The sequence below is a fragment of the Engystomops pustulosus genome, chromosome 2 (assembly GCF_040894005.1).
Source record: "Engystomops pustulosus chromosome 2, aEngPut4.maternal, whole genome shotgun sequence".
In the NCBI taxonomy this organism is placed as follows: domain Eukaryota; kingdom Metazoa; phylum Chordata; class Amphibia; order Anura; family Leptodactylidae; genus Engystomops; species Engystomops pustulosus.
The window spans coordinates 146503717-146519934 of NC_092412.1; the positions used below are offsets into that span (position 1 = coordinate 146503717).

The window sequence follows — 16218 nt, forward strand, 5'->3', positions numbered from 1 at the left end:
ACATGGGAATACTCTAGACTTAATGAATGATATTGTACTTTTATAGAGAACCACTCATACATTATTTCATGAATCATTTTGATCACAGAATTATTATATTTTTTTTTGTTTCAGCTTGCATTGTATTAACTGTGATATTAATGAAACACTGGGAAAAAATGAAAAACTGATTGGAGAGATTTTGCTCAGGTAGAAATTTTAAAATGAGAAACAATATTATGGGGGTCCACTAACAGCAGATGTAAGGGGTAATTTCAACTGCCTAATTCTTTCTTTTTAGTGCAAGATATAGGAATGGCTCTCTCACCTGTCTGCAAATACATGCTTATGGAGCAGAAGGCCTAGTTGCCTGTTAACAGCTGACAATTGGTTGTCTAAAGAGTATGGCCAGAATAAAGCTTACAGGCATTAACCAGTTTAACCATAAACCTGCATTAACTCATCCCCCTTTCCTCCATTCCTGCAACGAGAAGTGAGTTCCAGCGGCTTCCATTCTCTGTTTGAAATATAACATTCCATTCTGGGTGGCTCATTTATACACGGGCCTCACCGGTGACCTCTTCACAAATGGCATGTCACTGCTGAGTAAGATGTGGCATGCCACAGTTGCAGAGGTCACCACTGAGCTTTGTGATTAGCTGCAGAGTTAGCTTCAGATGGCCTTTTATCTTATCCTTATGCTATCCATGATTTCCAAGAGTAGAATTCTAATGATTTATTTTCAATATCCCTTTTTCAATCTTCAATGTCCCTTTTGACATGTCTGTTTATTTTTTCGGACACGTGGGCCACTGGAAAAAAATTGCAGCATGCTATATGAACTTGCAATATGAATTTTATTATGGAGTAAAAAAAATATGCAATTTTTGCCCACATGTAATGTCTAATAAGCCCTTAATTTGTACAAAACAGCATGTCTTATGTCAAGAATCAACGTGAAGCTAAAATACATCGATGGGCTGTGTAAATTTATTTTAGCTGTTTTAACAAGAAATCTGCATAAAGCAAATTTTTTAAGTAACAGTTCAAATAAATGGCACTACTCTATGAAACAAAATGAGTTCAGAATATATTCAGAATAATAAGCTTGTGCAGAATAAAACCTATAAAAACAGGGCCTACAAGAAAACGCAACTAATTTCACTGCACTTGGAATTTTTCCAGCTTTGCAGTGCATTGCATGGAATATTAAATGGTGCCACAAAAGTACAATTTGTCCCCCAGATAGCAAGCCCTCACACATCTCTGTAAACATAAAAATAAAAAAAGTTATTGCTTTTTGAATGAGGGGATTAAAACACAGGAAAACAAAAAGGTTCCTGTAAGGGTTAAATGGATACAGTATCCAGTGAAGGATTTTTAACACCTAGTCATAGAATAAATATGTTTTCACTAGCAGGCCCCATTGTTGGAACACTGAAATTTAGGGTGCATTCACATGAACGTGTACGTGCCCGGATTAGCACATGTTGGTGCACTGCACATGTAGAGAAATAAGTGCTGTTAATCCCTGTCCTCTGCTTAGAAAATCAACTTACATGGCCATTCTTCTGGTCAAAGACGGAGCAAGCTATATCTTTTGTGCAGGCACAGAATGGTGAGCACCATGTCTCAGGGCCATAGACATATTTCAGCCATATATACACGTGTCCCCGATTGTCGTGTGCATGGGGCCTTACATGAAAGGCATCTTAAACTCCATGTTTCATCTCAGAATGAGGGAACGAGTAAATGAACCACTGGTCATGCATGTACTCCATATATTCAGTGGCCATGGAGCTGAGTATATACTGTATAGTATATTTGTGAGACCCCTTACCCTTAAAGAGTAAATCTGAATATGTTTTATGAATAACATGGAGGTCTCTATATTTTTATTATGATCTTTTATCATAATATGTGATATAAAAATGTTAATGTTTTAATGCTATGTATGTTTCCATAGCTACATGTAATAATTTATCTATTTAGTCTTTTAATTATCCAAAAAGCTATTTTTATTTGTGGGACATATTCTATTTTCTATTAGTACCATTGAATATTCAAACCAAATTGCTGTCAAGCTAAAAAAGAATTACAAATGCAGTACAAATGACAAAAAATACACTCACACCAATATTTTATGGGCATTATTTTTACTGCTATTACATTCCCATTATTATTTGTATCAGAACAATAATGTGTCTCAAACTTATTGCCTTTGGGTCTCCTCCCACACTCGAAAACATACTGGTAGGTTGATTAGATTTTGAGCCCATTGGGCACAGGGACTGAATTGGCAAGCTTTGTGTAGCATTACATTATCTATGTGCACTATATAAATAAAGGAATTATTATTATTGTTGTTATTATTATTAAAACTATAGCACCCATAACATGGCATAATGATAGTGATTATCCACAGGTTGAAGTCCAGTGGTCAATGATTTCTTTAGAAATTTTGGAGTTTTACAGTTTGTTATCCTCATGTCTGTATATTACAGTAGTTATATGAAATTTTCTTCTAGTTACAGTGCCATACTCTTTGTTTTTTTGCCTGCGTGTCTCCATAGTAGGATGTAATGACCTCTATTTAGTTACTATGTTTTCGAGAAGACTGTTTAGGGACATACTTATATATTTCAGAACATGAAAAATGCATGGTACCCTAATTGTATCTTTTTTAAACATAAAATATTAAGAATACATTATGCAAAAACCATGTTATGTTTTTTACTACCATAGTAGTGGTAGCTTTAAAGCGATGCTACAAACAATGCATAATGTACAGTATCATAAATTAGGTTGCACCATTTTGGTTGAGTTGTGCATCTAAATGTCTATGGCATACAGATTAAATGAATATTAGCTTCATTTGTTGTGTCTTTAAGGGCACTTTCACATTATGTGACCTCCGTAACTCAACTCAGGCGCATCTTCTTTAAAGCAATATAAAAGCAATTCCCACTTGGTAAAACCATTTCTGAGCATCTACATTCCTACCCCTAATTATGAGCTGTGAAGCTGAATTCTGATTAGTGGAATTGGATGCCTTTCACGTAGCAGTTTATCAATACTTTATACTTGCTTCTCAAGGCCTCAGAAGTCTTTCTTCAGAGTGCTCTTCACAGCATAAAAGTTTTATACCTTTTATCTTTGATGCAGTGAGAGAGTTAGCCTGCAGTTCTGTTTGCTGAGTGACTTATTCTATCTATACTGGAAGGGGTGACATTGTATTAATGACACTTTCTTTGATCCACAAGAGCTTAGTGCTTGTGACTGGCAGAGGTCACTTCATCAGTGCAATCAACATAAGGTCACCTCTTGAGATTATAGCAAAAAAGATTTCTAACAGGATATCTGTATAGACATCCACTTGCATTATATTTCTTTTCCGGTTAACATCTTTAAGTGGCATGAGAAAAACGCATTAAAATATATGTCCATGAAAGAAAGATGTTGTTTGCCAAAGATTGTCCTTAAGCGAAAATGTATTTATATGTCATTGGTCTGCCTGGTTGTGCATGTCCTCACATGCATCTAGTGTATCTAAGGGGAGTATACCAGGACAAATGATGAATACTGTATATGAACTGTAGGAGATATACAGCTGGAAGTCATACTGATCAAGAGAATAAGGGTTTGTGTCCCCACATGGATCTTACTTCAGTTTAAGCATGTCTGCTGTTACTACAAGCAAACCCATGGGACTATTGAGAATCTTCATCTGATCAGCATTGCCTTTAAAGAGTTTCTCCTTCCTTAATCTTTTGTTACATACTTATTGTGGTGCCCCTTCCATAAATACAGCCTCAAGAACATAAGCTGACCCTTAAAATATTGATGAATTTGACCTTCTTTGGTTTGCCACAAGGTCAATGACTCAGTGTCCTCTAATAAAGTTAATGGGAAATTAAAGGATATAACACTTTGCTAGCCCCATTCCATACTTCAGATTCTCAGCAGTTGGACATGGATGACATATATTCATGATTTTGTCCCAGTCCCACAATAGTCAACAAAGCACTGGTCAAGCATGGAAATCAATTGTCTATTCATATGTTATACTTTCATTAACGGATTGAGGGGTATTTCAGTGGTCAGAGACCTGTAGATTAGGTGTCTCCCCAATTTCCTATACTGTGAGTATGGCAGTAAAATTCTCGCTAGCAATATTGATTATTTATCTTAAGTATAAGTCCTCAATATCATACTAGTAAAGGTCGAAAACTTACCATGTCCACAGGCCATGACTTCAAAAAGAGATCAAATGAGATATCCAGACAGCTCCATTCTCTGCATAGCAGCTGAACTAATACACTGCAGTGGCTGAACCATTACACTGCTGCATAGGTCCCATTTAAATGAAGAGCTGATCTACAGTAACCTGGTTTGGCCACTATACTGAGATAAAGCTGTCTCCTTATTGTTACATTCTCTGAGAATAGCTAATCTGTGGCAGTATTTTTAACCAAAAGAAGAGAATCAGGATATTTAACGATGCCTTCGCCACCAGTTTTCTAGTAGAGCAAGCATAAAGTAGGTCCTGTTTTTTTATGTAAATGCATTGGCCCCATATTTACTATAGTCTCAGCTGGAAAACTTTCTGGAAAGACTATAGCTGAAATCTCCGCCAGGCCTGACCTGGTCTAAACAAGCCTGACCTGGAGTAGCATCCATCCGGATGTACTAAAAAGTCAGGTGCTGTGCTACGGCACGGGGGATGTTTTCAATGCCATATTAAATAGATCCTGCCCTGTAGGATTGTGGAGGATAAATAAATACAAGCATTACTTGACTTTAAATGGCAGTTTGCTTCTTTTGTCTGAAGGTTTTTAGTGATATTTTAATTTGTTTAATTTATAGGCTTATATTTATTTGTTTGTTTACTGTGTTAAATTAAAAAAAACATAAGATCAATTCATAAAAGACTGGTATGTGCTTGCATAATATACATATTTTTGGTTCCTTTTCCTGGGTGATGTATAATATTATATATTTATGTTAAAAATGCAAAGTGAAGCTGTTTTTTTCACAAATTACCCATGAAGTCAACATCCCCAAGTCGTTTGGAAAATCCATGATCTGGAGGAAGAGGGAAAACATCATTAAAATCAACCTAACACTAATAACATAAAATGTATCCAATTTCAACATTGGAAATCTACAAAATATATGGTTGTTATACAGAAGCAATGTGATCTATATACAAATGTATTGTATAATAAACTGCATTCTGTAGCTTATTCTTTTGGTGAAATCATAAATTCATCTTAAAAATGACTTCAAAAAAAGTTTTACATCAAATTTGAAGACACAAACAAGTAAATGGTTAAATAAGTAAATAAATAAGCAACTATTCTGTGTCTTTTCTTTGCTTCAGATTCAGTCCTTACGAATGGTACGATGCCCATCCATGTAACCCAGGAACTGATGTTGTAGAAAACAACTTTACTCTGTTGAACAGTTTTTGGTTTGCTGTTGGTGCATTAATGCAACAAGGTAAGGCATTCTGTGACTATCTAATATTCATGTTTTTTCTATTCTCCAAAACAAGAGATTTGACACATTTTGACAGCAGTGTGATAAAAAAGATAGTAGCTCTTGACAGCAGCTCTTTCTTAACTATATGTAAGAAATCATGTTGTCACTTTCTTGTCAAAAATACAGAGAAACTTTTTTTTTTCATTTTGCCATCGCTGAAAACAATACAAATACATATGTATAGGTTATCACAGAAGTCTTATTGAGTGGGTCAGGTGGATTTTGGTCCTTTCTTTTACTGATCAGTGGGGAGCCAGCAGTCAGACATTCATAATCAGAAAGTTATCCCATATCCCTTTTAATGTACTGGGTTGATGTCTTTAATAAACAACCATTTGTGATGCCTGTTTAGTGGAGATAGGTTCTGTGCATTATGTGATTTTAAGACCAGCTATGATGAGTATGATACTGAAATATGTCTTGTAGACTATCACAAGGAGCAATCCACAATAAAGGGAATCTACCAGCAGTTTTGAACCAGCAGTTTATGCTGTAGATATTGTTGGACAGCAGCTCTGGAAAGTCATGTAACCATAACTTTGTGTACGTAGTAACAAGACTGTAACTCCAAGACCTGAACCTTTGGGGGAAGAGTACTCAAATTGCTGTGAGATTTCTATATTGTGCTGGCATACAGTCTGCTCTTAGTGACTATTGAAGTAATCAATGAGAAGGCACATATGTCAGAAAGAAATTGCTGCCAGAAGAGATTACATAGTTTTCCATAAGATCCATTTTTTTTAAATACAGCATCACTTTCACAATTTGGTGACATACCTGTGCATCAACTGCAGCAATCTGAAATGTGTGCCACAGCCACCCCGTGTAGGGGTACATTCAGAACCTGGGGAATTTATGCCCCCATAGACAGCAATGGTGGCCTGGCAGCAGTACGGTGTCACACATGTGTGTTGTGCCACACATGGGGAAATGATAGAGCATGCTCTATCTTTCCCAATGAGTGCGGACGTGCTGTTTTTTTCTCGATGGAGGAGGAGGGGTCACCGGGCTGTACCCTAAAGCTTTATCCTTGTATTGTGTAATCAGCATTCTGATCTCCACATGCATCTAGTGGTCAGTGGTTGCACAACATTTCTGTCCTCACCTTATATTGATAACTTGTTTGAATGCTGTGATCTAAGTGCTATCCTTGTACATGTTGCACTGAACATTCACAGGATTTAAATGAGAAGGAATAATGTGAATATAGACAGCATATCCTTTAGAAAAAGGATAAAGATGATAGCAATTCAAGATCTCATCATCATCAACAAATCCCATTTTATATGAATACATAATTTAGGAGGCAATATTTATTCTGTTTACCATCAGAGGTCTCAAATGCCTGAAATCCAACCCAAAGTAATAAATAGTTTGTAAGATAATAGTAAAATATATTTTTTTTCTTGTGTTATAGGATCTGAACTAATGCCAAAAGCTTTATCGACACGGATTATCGGTGGCATATGGTGGTTTTTTACTCTTATAATTATATCTTCGTATACTGCAAATCTTGCTGCTTTTCTAACAGTTGAAAGGATGGAATCTGCAATTGACTCAGCAGATGACCTGGCCCGACAGACAAAGATAGAATATGGAGCTGTCCTTGATGGAGCAACAATGAATTTTTTCAAGGTAAGAAAATATTTATTTTGCTATAGAGTGCTATGTCCACATGTAAGAACATCATCATATACATATTTATATGACCTATGTGGCCAAGGATTAGCAGGAGCAATAATGTACAAAAAAATTGAAAAGGTAACCAACAGCAAGGGTACAGCAGCAGATTAACTAAATGGGGTGGTACATACACAAGCCATAACATGAGTGGTATGACTTTATGAAACTATCATGGCAATAGGCAGTGTTATGTGGTCCTGGTACCAGGTCCTGGAACACATTACTGGCCTGAAGGTCAAATAATTGGGGGCTCTGGGTTTTCCCTGCTATATCATGATATTAAAAAGATTGAAACCTTAGAATGTAATACACAACACGTATGGGAAAGGGGAGCAATTTATTCTGACTAATTCACATTTAAAGGATAATTCCATCCAAGTCATACCTGATATAATGTGATTTTCACAAAAAAATGATCTTCTCTATTGACAATTGGATATTCTTTATCAAAATTAGAATCTGTGCTAGCAAATATGACATCATCGAGGGGTGTTGATCAATTGTGAATTGGGAACCTTTCATTGGGTATTTTCAATAACAGCCTGTCACCTGCTGCATGCCATTACACTGTATGATATACCAGACCTCTTAGGATTCAAACATCTTAGATAGATAGATAGATAGATAGATAGATAGATAGATAAAGTAGAAAGCGGGTCTATAAGATTGTGCTGACTTGGACTTTACTTCATCTAGATAGATAGACAGATAGATGAAAGTCCAGATCAGCACCCTCGGAAGGAGGGGTGCACCGCCGCCATGAGTCCAGCAAAACACCCCAAGCAATAGAATGTAGATTGCAGGCAGCAGCCCAGAGTCCAAAATTAAATTTAATGCAAAGTTTATTGTGGATGTGGCAACGTTTTGGTGTGTGACCACCTTTGTTCAGTCTAGATAGATAGATAAATAAAGAAGAAAGTCCAGAGCAGCACAACTCTCAGTGAGTGCAAAAGCCGTTGATCCCTTGGCAAGGGTCCCAAATATATATCCAGTAAAGAGGCAGTACTCCAAGGTACATGAAAGAGGGTGAGTCCACTACACACCCTCTTTCACTTACCTTGGAGTGCTGCCTCTTTACTGGATATAGATAGATAAATAGATATATTCTTTTTGCTTTAGAAACACAAAATATATAACAATGGCAAAGCGCAGAATAAACCTTAAAAAGCAGCTGACCAAAAAGGTAGAAGAATGCTTTTTCTTAAGTCAACATTCAAACCGCCTCCAGAACACATATAAATAAAGTATAATCACTAACATGTTAGGTATGCTGGCTTCCCAAAATGTCTGATTTATCAAAGTATAAAAATATTTCTTAAATACAGTGAGCACTTAAGAAAAAAAACATTGAAATTGCCACCCATTAAAATGTGAAGTAAACACATGGTACACCAGCTTCTACTGCATGAAAAGGCAGAGGCTTTACATTTTTTAAACGTTTTAAAACAAAAAAAATGATGTGCATTTGACATCCCTATGATCTTACTGATCCAAAGAATAAAGGGGATTTCTCATTTGCATGTAAACTGGTTTTATTGAGTACAGTTGGAGCAAATAAACATTTCAGAAGTTAACTAATGTTGTACCAATTTTCGACATATAAATTGTATGCTTTATAAAAAAAAGCAAAAGCAATGACCATAAATCAAAATATCGAAGGAAGGAGGGTGGACTGTGTATCTCTGTGACTTTGTCTGACCATAGTTAAAGAATTGAAGGATCTGGCCTTCTGCACATCAGGAGTGCTACTGGTAGTAATTTAGTCAGGTGTGTAGCTAAATCAGATTTTTTACTATATCTGGGGGTATGTCCCCTGTATATATAGGGTTTATATGATTTTAAAAGGGATGTCGAAAAAGACACCTGGAGAGAACTTTCTTGGTTTTTTGAGGTGGGTAGCTAAGTTGCATCAGCTTTGGGAGAACAATCAAAAACTGTCATATAACAAATATATACAGTTTCTCAGATTACGTCTCTCTAAAATTTGACTGTTTGTGGACAAGTCCACGAGATGTGTTGCATATTTACATCTGGGTATCCACATCTCCAGCAACTGTTTGGAATTTTGTTAATTATAGAGTGTAGCCATGAAGGTTTCTTATACTATCTGGTTGTAAGTCATACACATCTTGAGAATCCCTGAGAGGCATGTCAGATATGTTTGAAGTCTCACTGACATATTTGTAAGTAGTGGGGTTTGGGGGGTTGCATGGTGAGAGAGGAGAAGGCTGTAAATGGGGCCAATATGCTTTTTAAGAGTGGGGGTTTTAACAAAAGGATACAAAAGTGGTGGGATAGAAGGGACTTAAAAGTCACCTGAATATGCATTACAAGTGGTTTGTAGGGTTTGGGTGTATAGAAATGAGTTATGAGATAGTAGGTTGACACGTTACTCTAATTTTGGAAAAAAGATTGGAGAGTATCCTTGGAAAGGTGTTTTCAAAAGGAGGGGAGAAGTGACCTATTATGAGAGATTTGGTATGGCAGAAAGTGTAATGGTCATAAGCAGTGTAAGGTTGAAAAAAAATGTACATTGGATTTTAGATCTCCTACCATCTATGTCGGACCTTTTAGAAGAATGCTGTAGGAAATCACACCCCAGATACCAAATCCATCTAGAAGAGCTAGAAGATCATTCTTCTATCTTGTGGGTGATGTGTCATTTAGATTGCACAGTGAAAGCTGTAAAAATAAATCATAACTTTGGCACATCTTTTTTTTAAAACTGCATATGGATTATTTTTCCCACCTTTTCAGCAGTACATTTGACAATAGGCTAAATGGTGCCACAAGGAAGCACTATTTGTCTTGCAGATAACAAACCCTGGTCTGGCAGAGTAAATGCAAAAATAGAAAAGAATGTGGGAAGTGAAAAACAGAAAAGGGTCTGGATTAAAGGGTTCACATCTCTTCCAACTACTTCACATAAAACATGCTAACTCCTACATTTTATCTGCCCTCAAAACAAAAATACAAAAACATTGCAGACGGCGGAGAGCTATAAATATTGTTTATTGTTAGGCACAGCAGGACTGTGATAGTGGATTATATTTCAAGATTTACCTAGAGCACTGGTGGGTGTCCTCACACTCAGCTGCCCAACAATCTATTCCCTCTGCTCTGAGTAAAAGCTGTAGCAGACTTCCACTTGAATGTCACATTAGTCCCGCGAGAAGAGCAATGCAGATAACACTTATCACAGCAATATGAAGACATTCCCTCAGTGCACCAATCTCAGTTTTACATGCACAATGTGTCTGATATTCATGAGCAGTCAGTATTGTATCCACATCCACCCCAAATGGCATAACCATGTCCCATAAAAAAACATAAACTATGGTAAACATTAATTTTTCCAATGTATTCTCACATATTTCCCATCATTAATTGGTGACAGTTAATACAACATCATAGTATTTACAGTCTGTAAACACATTAATCAAATCAGAAGTATCTCCTGCAGAAAGAACCAGGGCTAAACTTTTACAATGGCATTTTACAGTGAAGCATTAAAGCAACTCTTCATGTTTCTCCAAACTGCAGTTGTGTATTTTTGTTACAGTAACCAGATAATAATTTACTCACAGATGGTTAAGCAATACAGCACATACATAATAGTTACAGATGAGAAAACCACCCAACATTCAATCAGTAGAAGCTTCTTCAGTTCGAGCTGATATTGCATCATTTGTCCTGGAAATTGGTAAATATAATTGGTATATATAATCCCCTCATTTTATCCACCTCCTTAATCTCTGAGGTGAATGACAGAAGGAGCTAGCCACAATTTTTTAAGATTTGTCTTGTGAAACAGAAAACATTTAGTTTCCATTTAACGCCTGAAAATGAGGGTTCATATCGAATATATGAACCAACTAATACAGTGTTTTTCAGACTATAAGGCGCACCGGAGTATAAGGTGCACCATCATTAAATGCTTGCTTAAACGTCTAGGTTCATATATAAGGTGCACCGGATTATAAGGCGCACCTGATTATAAGGATAAATGACCAGCAGGTGGATGACCTGTGCACAGTTCAAGGCAGCTGTTGTCTGTAAGTATGGTTCATATATAAGGCGCATGGGACTATAAGGCGCACCTTTGATTTCTAAGAAATCAAAGGATTTTTTGTGCGCCCTTATAGTCCGAAAAATACGGTACACTTACTCATCTCTACAAATAATCATTCTGCCCTTGCTATTATTTATAAAAAGCAAGTGCACATGAATTACTGATGAGCTTGAAATAAACTTGCGCTTTCCCCTGCAGCCAGGGGCAAATTAATGCTACTATGGGCCCTGGGCCGTATGAAGATTGTGCCCCATTCAACAGTATAAATTTTCAAAATATTTATTACCAGTTACAGTTGAAGAACCAAGCTTACTACAAAGATACAGTGCCATATTCATTACATATATGTAGAGGCAGAAACAAGCTTGACCAAACCAAGTTTGCTTTCTAAATAAATCTAGAAACAAGCTTACCACATAGATATATGTACCAAACCATATTTACTACTTAAATACGTACCAGAACCAAGCTTACTTAATAGATAAGACCAAAACCAAACCCTAGCCCCCCCTTTACAGAAATGAACACTGCAGAGCTTACCCTTTTCCCCTCCACCATTAATGAAATGTACACAGCAGAGCCCTCTTAAAAATAAAAACACACTATTTACTCTCCACCACCTGCCGGTCAGCAGTGAGGGCCACAGGAAGATAAGCTAAGGCAGAGGATTGGTGGGGGGTTATTAAAGCCCATAGCTGATTCCAAACTTCTCTTCTGTGTCACTCAGGCTCTGGGGCACTTTGGCAGCAGGAGCAGGATCAGGGAGGATGGTAAAGGCTCTGTACAGCTGCAGTGACTGACAGCTGTACACAATACAAGTACACAGCAGCAGTAAGGGTCCTCTGCTCTTGGGTCTAGGCAGGATTACATCCAGCATTTGCTTGTGATACTCCCAAGCAACCTTGTCCCTCCTTACTGTAGGAGCCCATTGCACTGGACACAGTATGGTCAAAGGCTCGTTCATCTATTCAGGCACTATTAAGATAGTGGGCTGTGTGGGTGTCAATGACTACAGCCTTGCTGGAAGGGGGGAGGGAGTAGGAATCTTAATCAACACTAAACCAGGAGGTGTCTTAAATCACATAGATATCTAGCAAGCAGCTATAGTACCTAATGTTCATGTGTTTTAGATGCCCATGACTAGATATGACATAATCAAATATTGAAAGTGATCCTGTGAAGGTCACCTTTTTCATCCACGGAGAAAAATAGGACTCTGTGGCTTTCTCATTCTGTAATAGGATTTCTGAACTAAGTAAATATAGACAAAACAGTCTTCTCATGTGGGAAATATAGATCTTTCAAAGAATGATTAAGTATGATCAAAGCATACAACTTATTATAAAGGTGAAGGGATATTTACTTTTTTAGGATCTTTAATTTTATAAAATTTAGTCAAAGTGCAGAATTTAAAAATAAAAATTAGACATGAAAACACATTTCATATTACACAACTGATCTTATTCTGAGAATTGTACAATAATTTTTTTTTGCATAAAACGTCCCCTCGGCTTATACACGAGTCGCGAGTTATTAAAAAATACTTAAAAAATAATAAACTTATATACTCACCTTCCAGTGGCCCCGATGTGCAGCGCTACTCCCCCGATGTCCGCACGGGTCCTCTTCTGGCTTCCGTGCCCGTCTTCTGTCTTCTGCAACATCGTGCTGGGCGAGAGCAATGGCGGCACCCAGCATGATGTTACAAAAGACAGAAGATGGGCGCGGAAGCCAGAAGACGAGCCGCGCGGACATCAGGGGAGCAGCGCTGCACATCGGGGCCACCGGAGGGTGAGTATATAAGTTTATTATTTTTTTTTTATTGCTGGGCTTTGCTGTATACTACTGGGGGCAGGCTGGGCAGTGCTGTATATTACTGGGGGCAGGCTGGGCAGTGCTGTATACTACTGGGGGCAGGCTGGGCAGTGCTGTATACTACTGGGAGCAGGCTGGGCTGTGCTGTATACTACTGGGGGCAGACTGGGCTATGCTGTATACTACTGGGGGCAGGCTGGGCAGTGCTGTATACTACTGGGGGCAGGCTGTATACTACTGGGGGAAGGCTGGGTTGGCTGTATACTACTGGGGGCAGGCTGTATACTATAGGGGGCGGGCTGGCTATATACTGGGGGGGGTCTGTGACCAATGCATTTCCCACCCTCGGCTTATACTCGAGTCAATATGTTTTCCCAGTTTTTGGTTGTAAAATTATGGGTCTCGGCTTATACTCGGGTCGGCTTATACTCGAGTATATACGATATTTTAAGGGCTAGAAGACTTCCAAAATTGCGTCACACTGCGCCAGTGCATGGGTGCATCAATTTAAATGCCACTGAGGACTTTGTCAGTGGAATTTAAAGAGTTAACACCTGTGATCGGTGCCAGCACCAACACCAGGCATTTATAGAGGGGAAGTTGAGCTGAACTCAAACCCGAACTTCTAATGAATTCTGGGGCCAGGTCCAGAGGACCCAAACTGGTAGCTCCTAACATATTGAATACAGTGTATTAGTCACATCTCTGTGCTACTTTAGTCATAAAAATTTTACCTTTATTTAAATAAAGTACAAATGCTTCTGCTGGTGTTATGAGAGCCCTTTTGGGCTCCAGTGGCCCTGGTAGTTAAACGCCCATCAAACCAATTCTAACCCAACTCCCTGTTCCATTGGTGCTCCCCCCCTGCCTGCTGAAATCCTGTGGCAGCCTTATCAGGTCTGTGCTGAAACACTTGTGCTGCATTTATAAAAAGATATATAAGACTTAAATATCCTAAAAAGCCGAATCACAGCAGTGTTGACTTCATTAAAAGATGACAATAAACATTTTAAGGATGCAGACCTTTTACCATTTTGTGTTTCTGATTTTTTTCCACCCTTCAAAAATCTAAATATTAGATTTTTTAGGTTTACGTGGTTGAATGTGGACTTGTTATCTTCAGAATTAAGGACACATCTTTTTAACTTTTGGGGGCTCTACAATTATAAAAATACTTTATCGCTGTGTTACTCTTTAGTAACTTAAAATATTTAAAACAAATTTTACAATTTGGTGTATGAGCTGTGTACTGTAATTCTTTTGTGAGCAGCGTACAATTTCATTGATTCAATTTTGAGAACTGTATGACTGATCACTTTCATGGTAATGTCTGTAATGACACGTACTATAAAATTAAATCATTACTTAACCTGCACATTGAATGTTGGAAAAAAAAGCAATTGACAAAAACAGAAAAATAGGATTTATTCAGAAAAAAGTAAGAAAAGAAATTTTGGAATATGGTTACTCAAATTTGATAACTCATTAAACTATAATTTTTTTTGTCTAACTGTAACATGTTGCTATAGTGAAATACACCACATTTTAATAAGATACATCTTTTTGAATCACCTTGTATTACATTTTTTAATTTATTTTGATGTACAGTTTACATTTCAAATAAATACAATTTAGGGAAGATTAAATTACTTCTAGCAATTTGCTTAGCATAGGCCTAAGAACTCTGCATTCTGTTGACTTATTTTTATTCTCTAGGGGTTTCTTCACAGATAATGTCTACAATACACATCTGTGGCAATGGAACATAGTGGATATTCAATGTCAAGAAAGCCTATCATCAAAGTATGTCCACTTGTCTTATTAGTTTTAGAAGACTAAAGATAAAGATATTGAAGTTCAGAGATCCTGGTGAACAACTGGTTTTATGGCTTTGTACCACAAGTCAGTCGCTAATGTACTGTCAAATCCAGGAAAGATATGGGAAATAATATGCTGATATTCATCAAGGTGGTATAGAATACCCTTGTCTTTTCTTAATTACCACAAATCCTCCTCAAGGACACAACGCCCTCCATATGTGGCAACATTCGATAACACAAGTGCATTTATTAAGACAAATTGCTTTAAAAAAAGTATTAAGGGATTTGGTTGCCAGACCTAGCAATGACACACTGTGATATTGTTATGTCTCTGTTTTGCTTAATAGGATGGAATAACTTGGCAGTTTATTCTTTAATTTAGAGCATAGCCACATATCCAGATGCATTGCTTAACAGTACAGGGCCCATACAAAAAGTACCCTTCCTCCTCTAGATTTTAGATTCTAGATTCTCCTCTAGAGACCCATTTTTATCACTCCCCCAGTCCCCACAGAGCATAGTACATACACTGCCAAAGTGTTTTTGTATAAAAAATTGGTTTTACAGAAAAAAATTATATTTTTTTGTAAAAAAATATATGTTATATTGTACCTTTCATTAGCATCTGCCGTGTGACTAGGCAGTTGCCTTTTGGGAGGAGCTGGAAAGGAGCAGTTCCCCAAAACAATTGGGAAACATGTGACCTTTTCAAATATATGAATAACTCCCCACACTCAGGATTGGCTGTAGAGGAGCAGGGGGCGTCGCTAAGCCCAGTGATGGGTGTTTTCATATATTTGAAAAGGTCACATGGAGAAGCTGTTCCCCAAGGGTGGGGGGAAACTGCTCCTTTCCAGCTCCTCCCAAAAGGCAACTGCCTCGTCACACAGCACATGATAATGAAAGGTACAATATAACATATATTTTTTTCTGTAAAACCAATTTTTAATACAAAAACACTTTGGCAGTGTATGTTCTATTCTCTGTGGGGACTGGGGGAGAGCTAAAAATGGGTCTCCTGGTGACAGGTTCCCTTTAATACTCAAGACCAAAGCTGAGCCAAGTAGCAGCTACTTCTTCCCTACAGTAGGATAGTGATGCTGTTTACAGGTGAAAAGTGTAGGGATATTTAATTAACTGAATGTAAGTTGGTAATTGTTAATTTTGGCCTATTACTATTTAATGTATCATCATAATTTATATATTGAATACAATGGAGAGTTTGCATTAGGCCACAACCGATATAGACTCTCGTATTCATCTGTATTCTTATACAATCTTTACGGAAGCTTATGAGAGCATATG

General features: G+C 37.5%; 1 protein-coding gene across 1 annotated transcript in view; it reads left to right on the forward strand.

The window, feature by feature from the left end:
- The window catches only part of GRIK3 (glutamate ionotropic receptor kainate type subunit 3), a 337694-nt gene that overhangs the window by 302939 nt on the left and 18537 nt on the right, over positions 1 to 16218 (forward strand). The window contains exons 12-13 of the mRNA XM_072136786.1: positions 5363 to 5481; positions 6941 to 7158. Coding sequence (XP_071992887.1) covers positions 5363 to 5481; positions 6941 to 7158 — 337 coding nt within the window. The remainder of the gene's footprint in view (positions 1 to 5362; positions 5482 to 6940; positions 7159 to 16218) is intronic.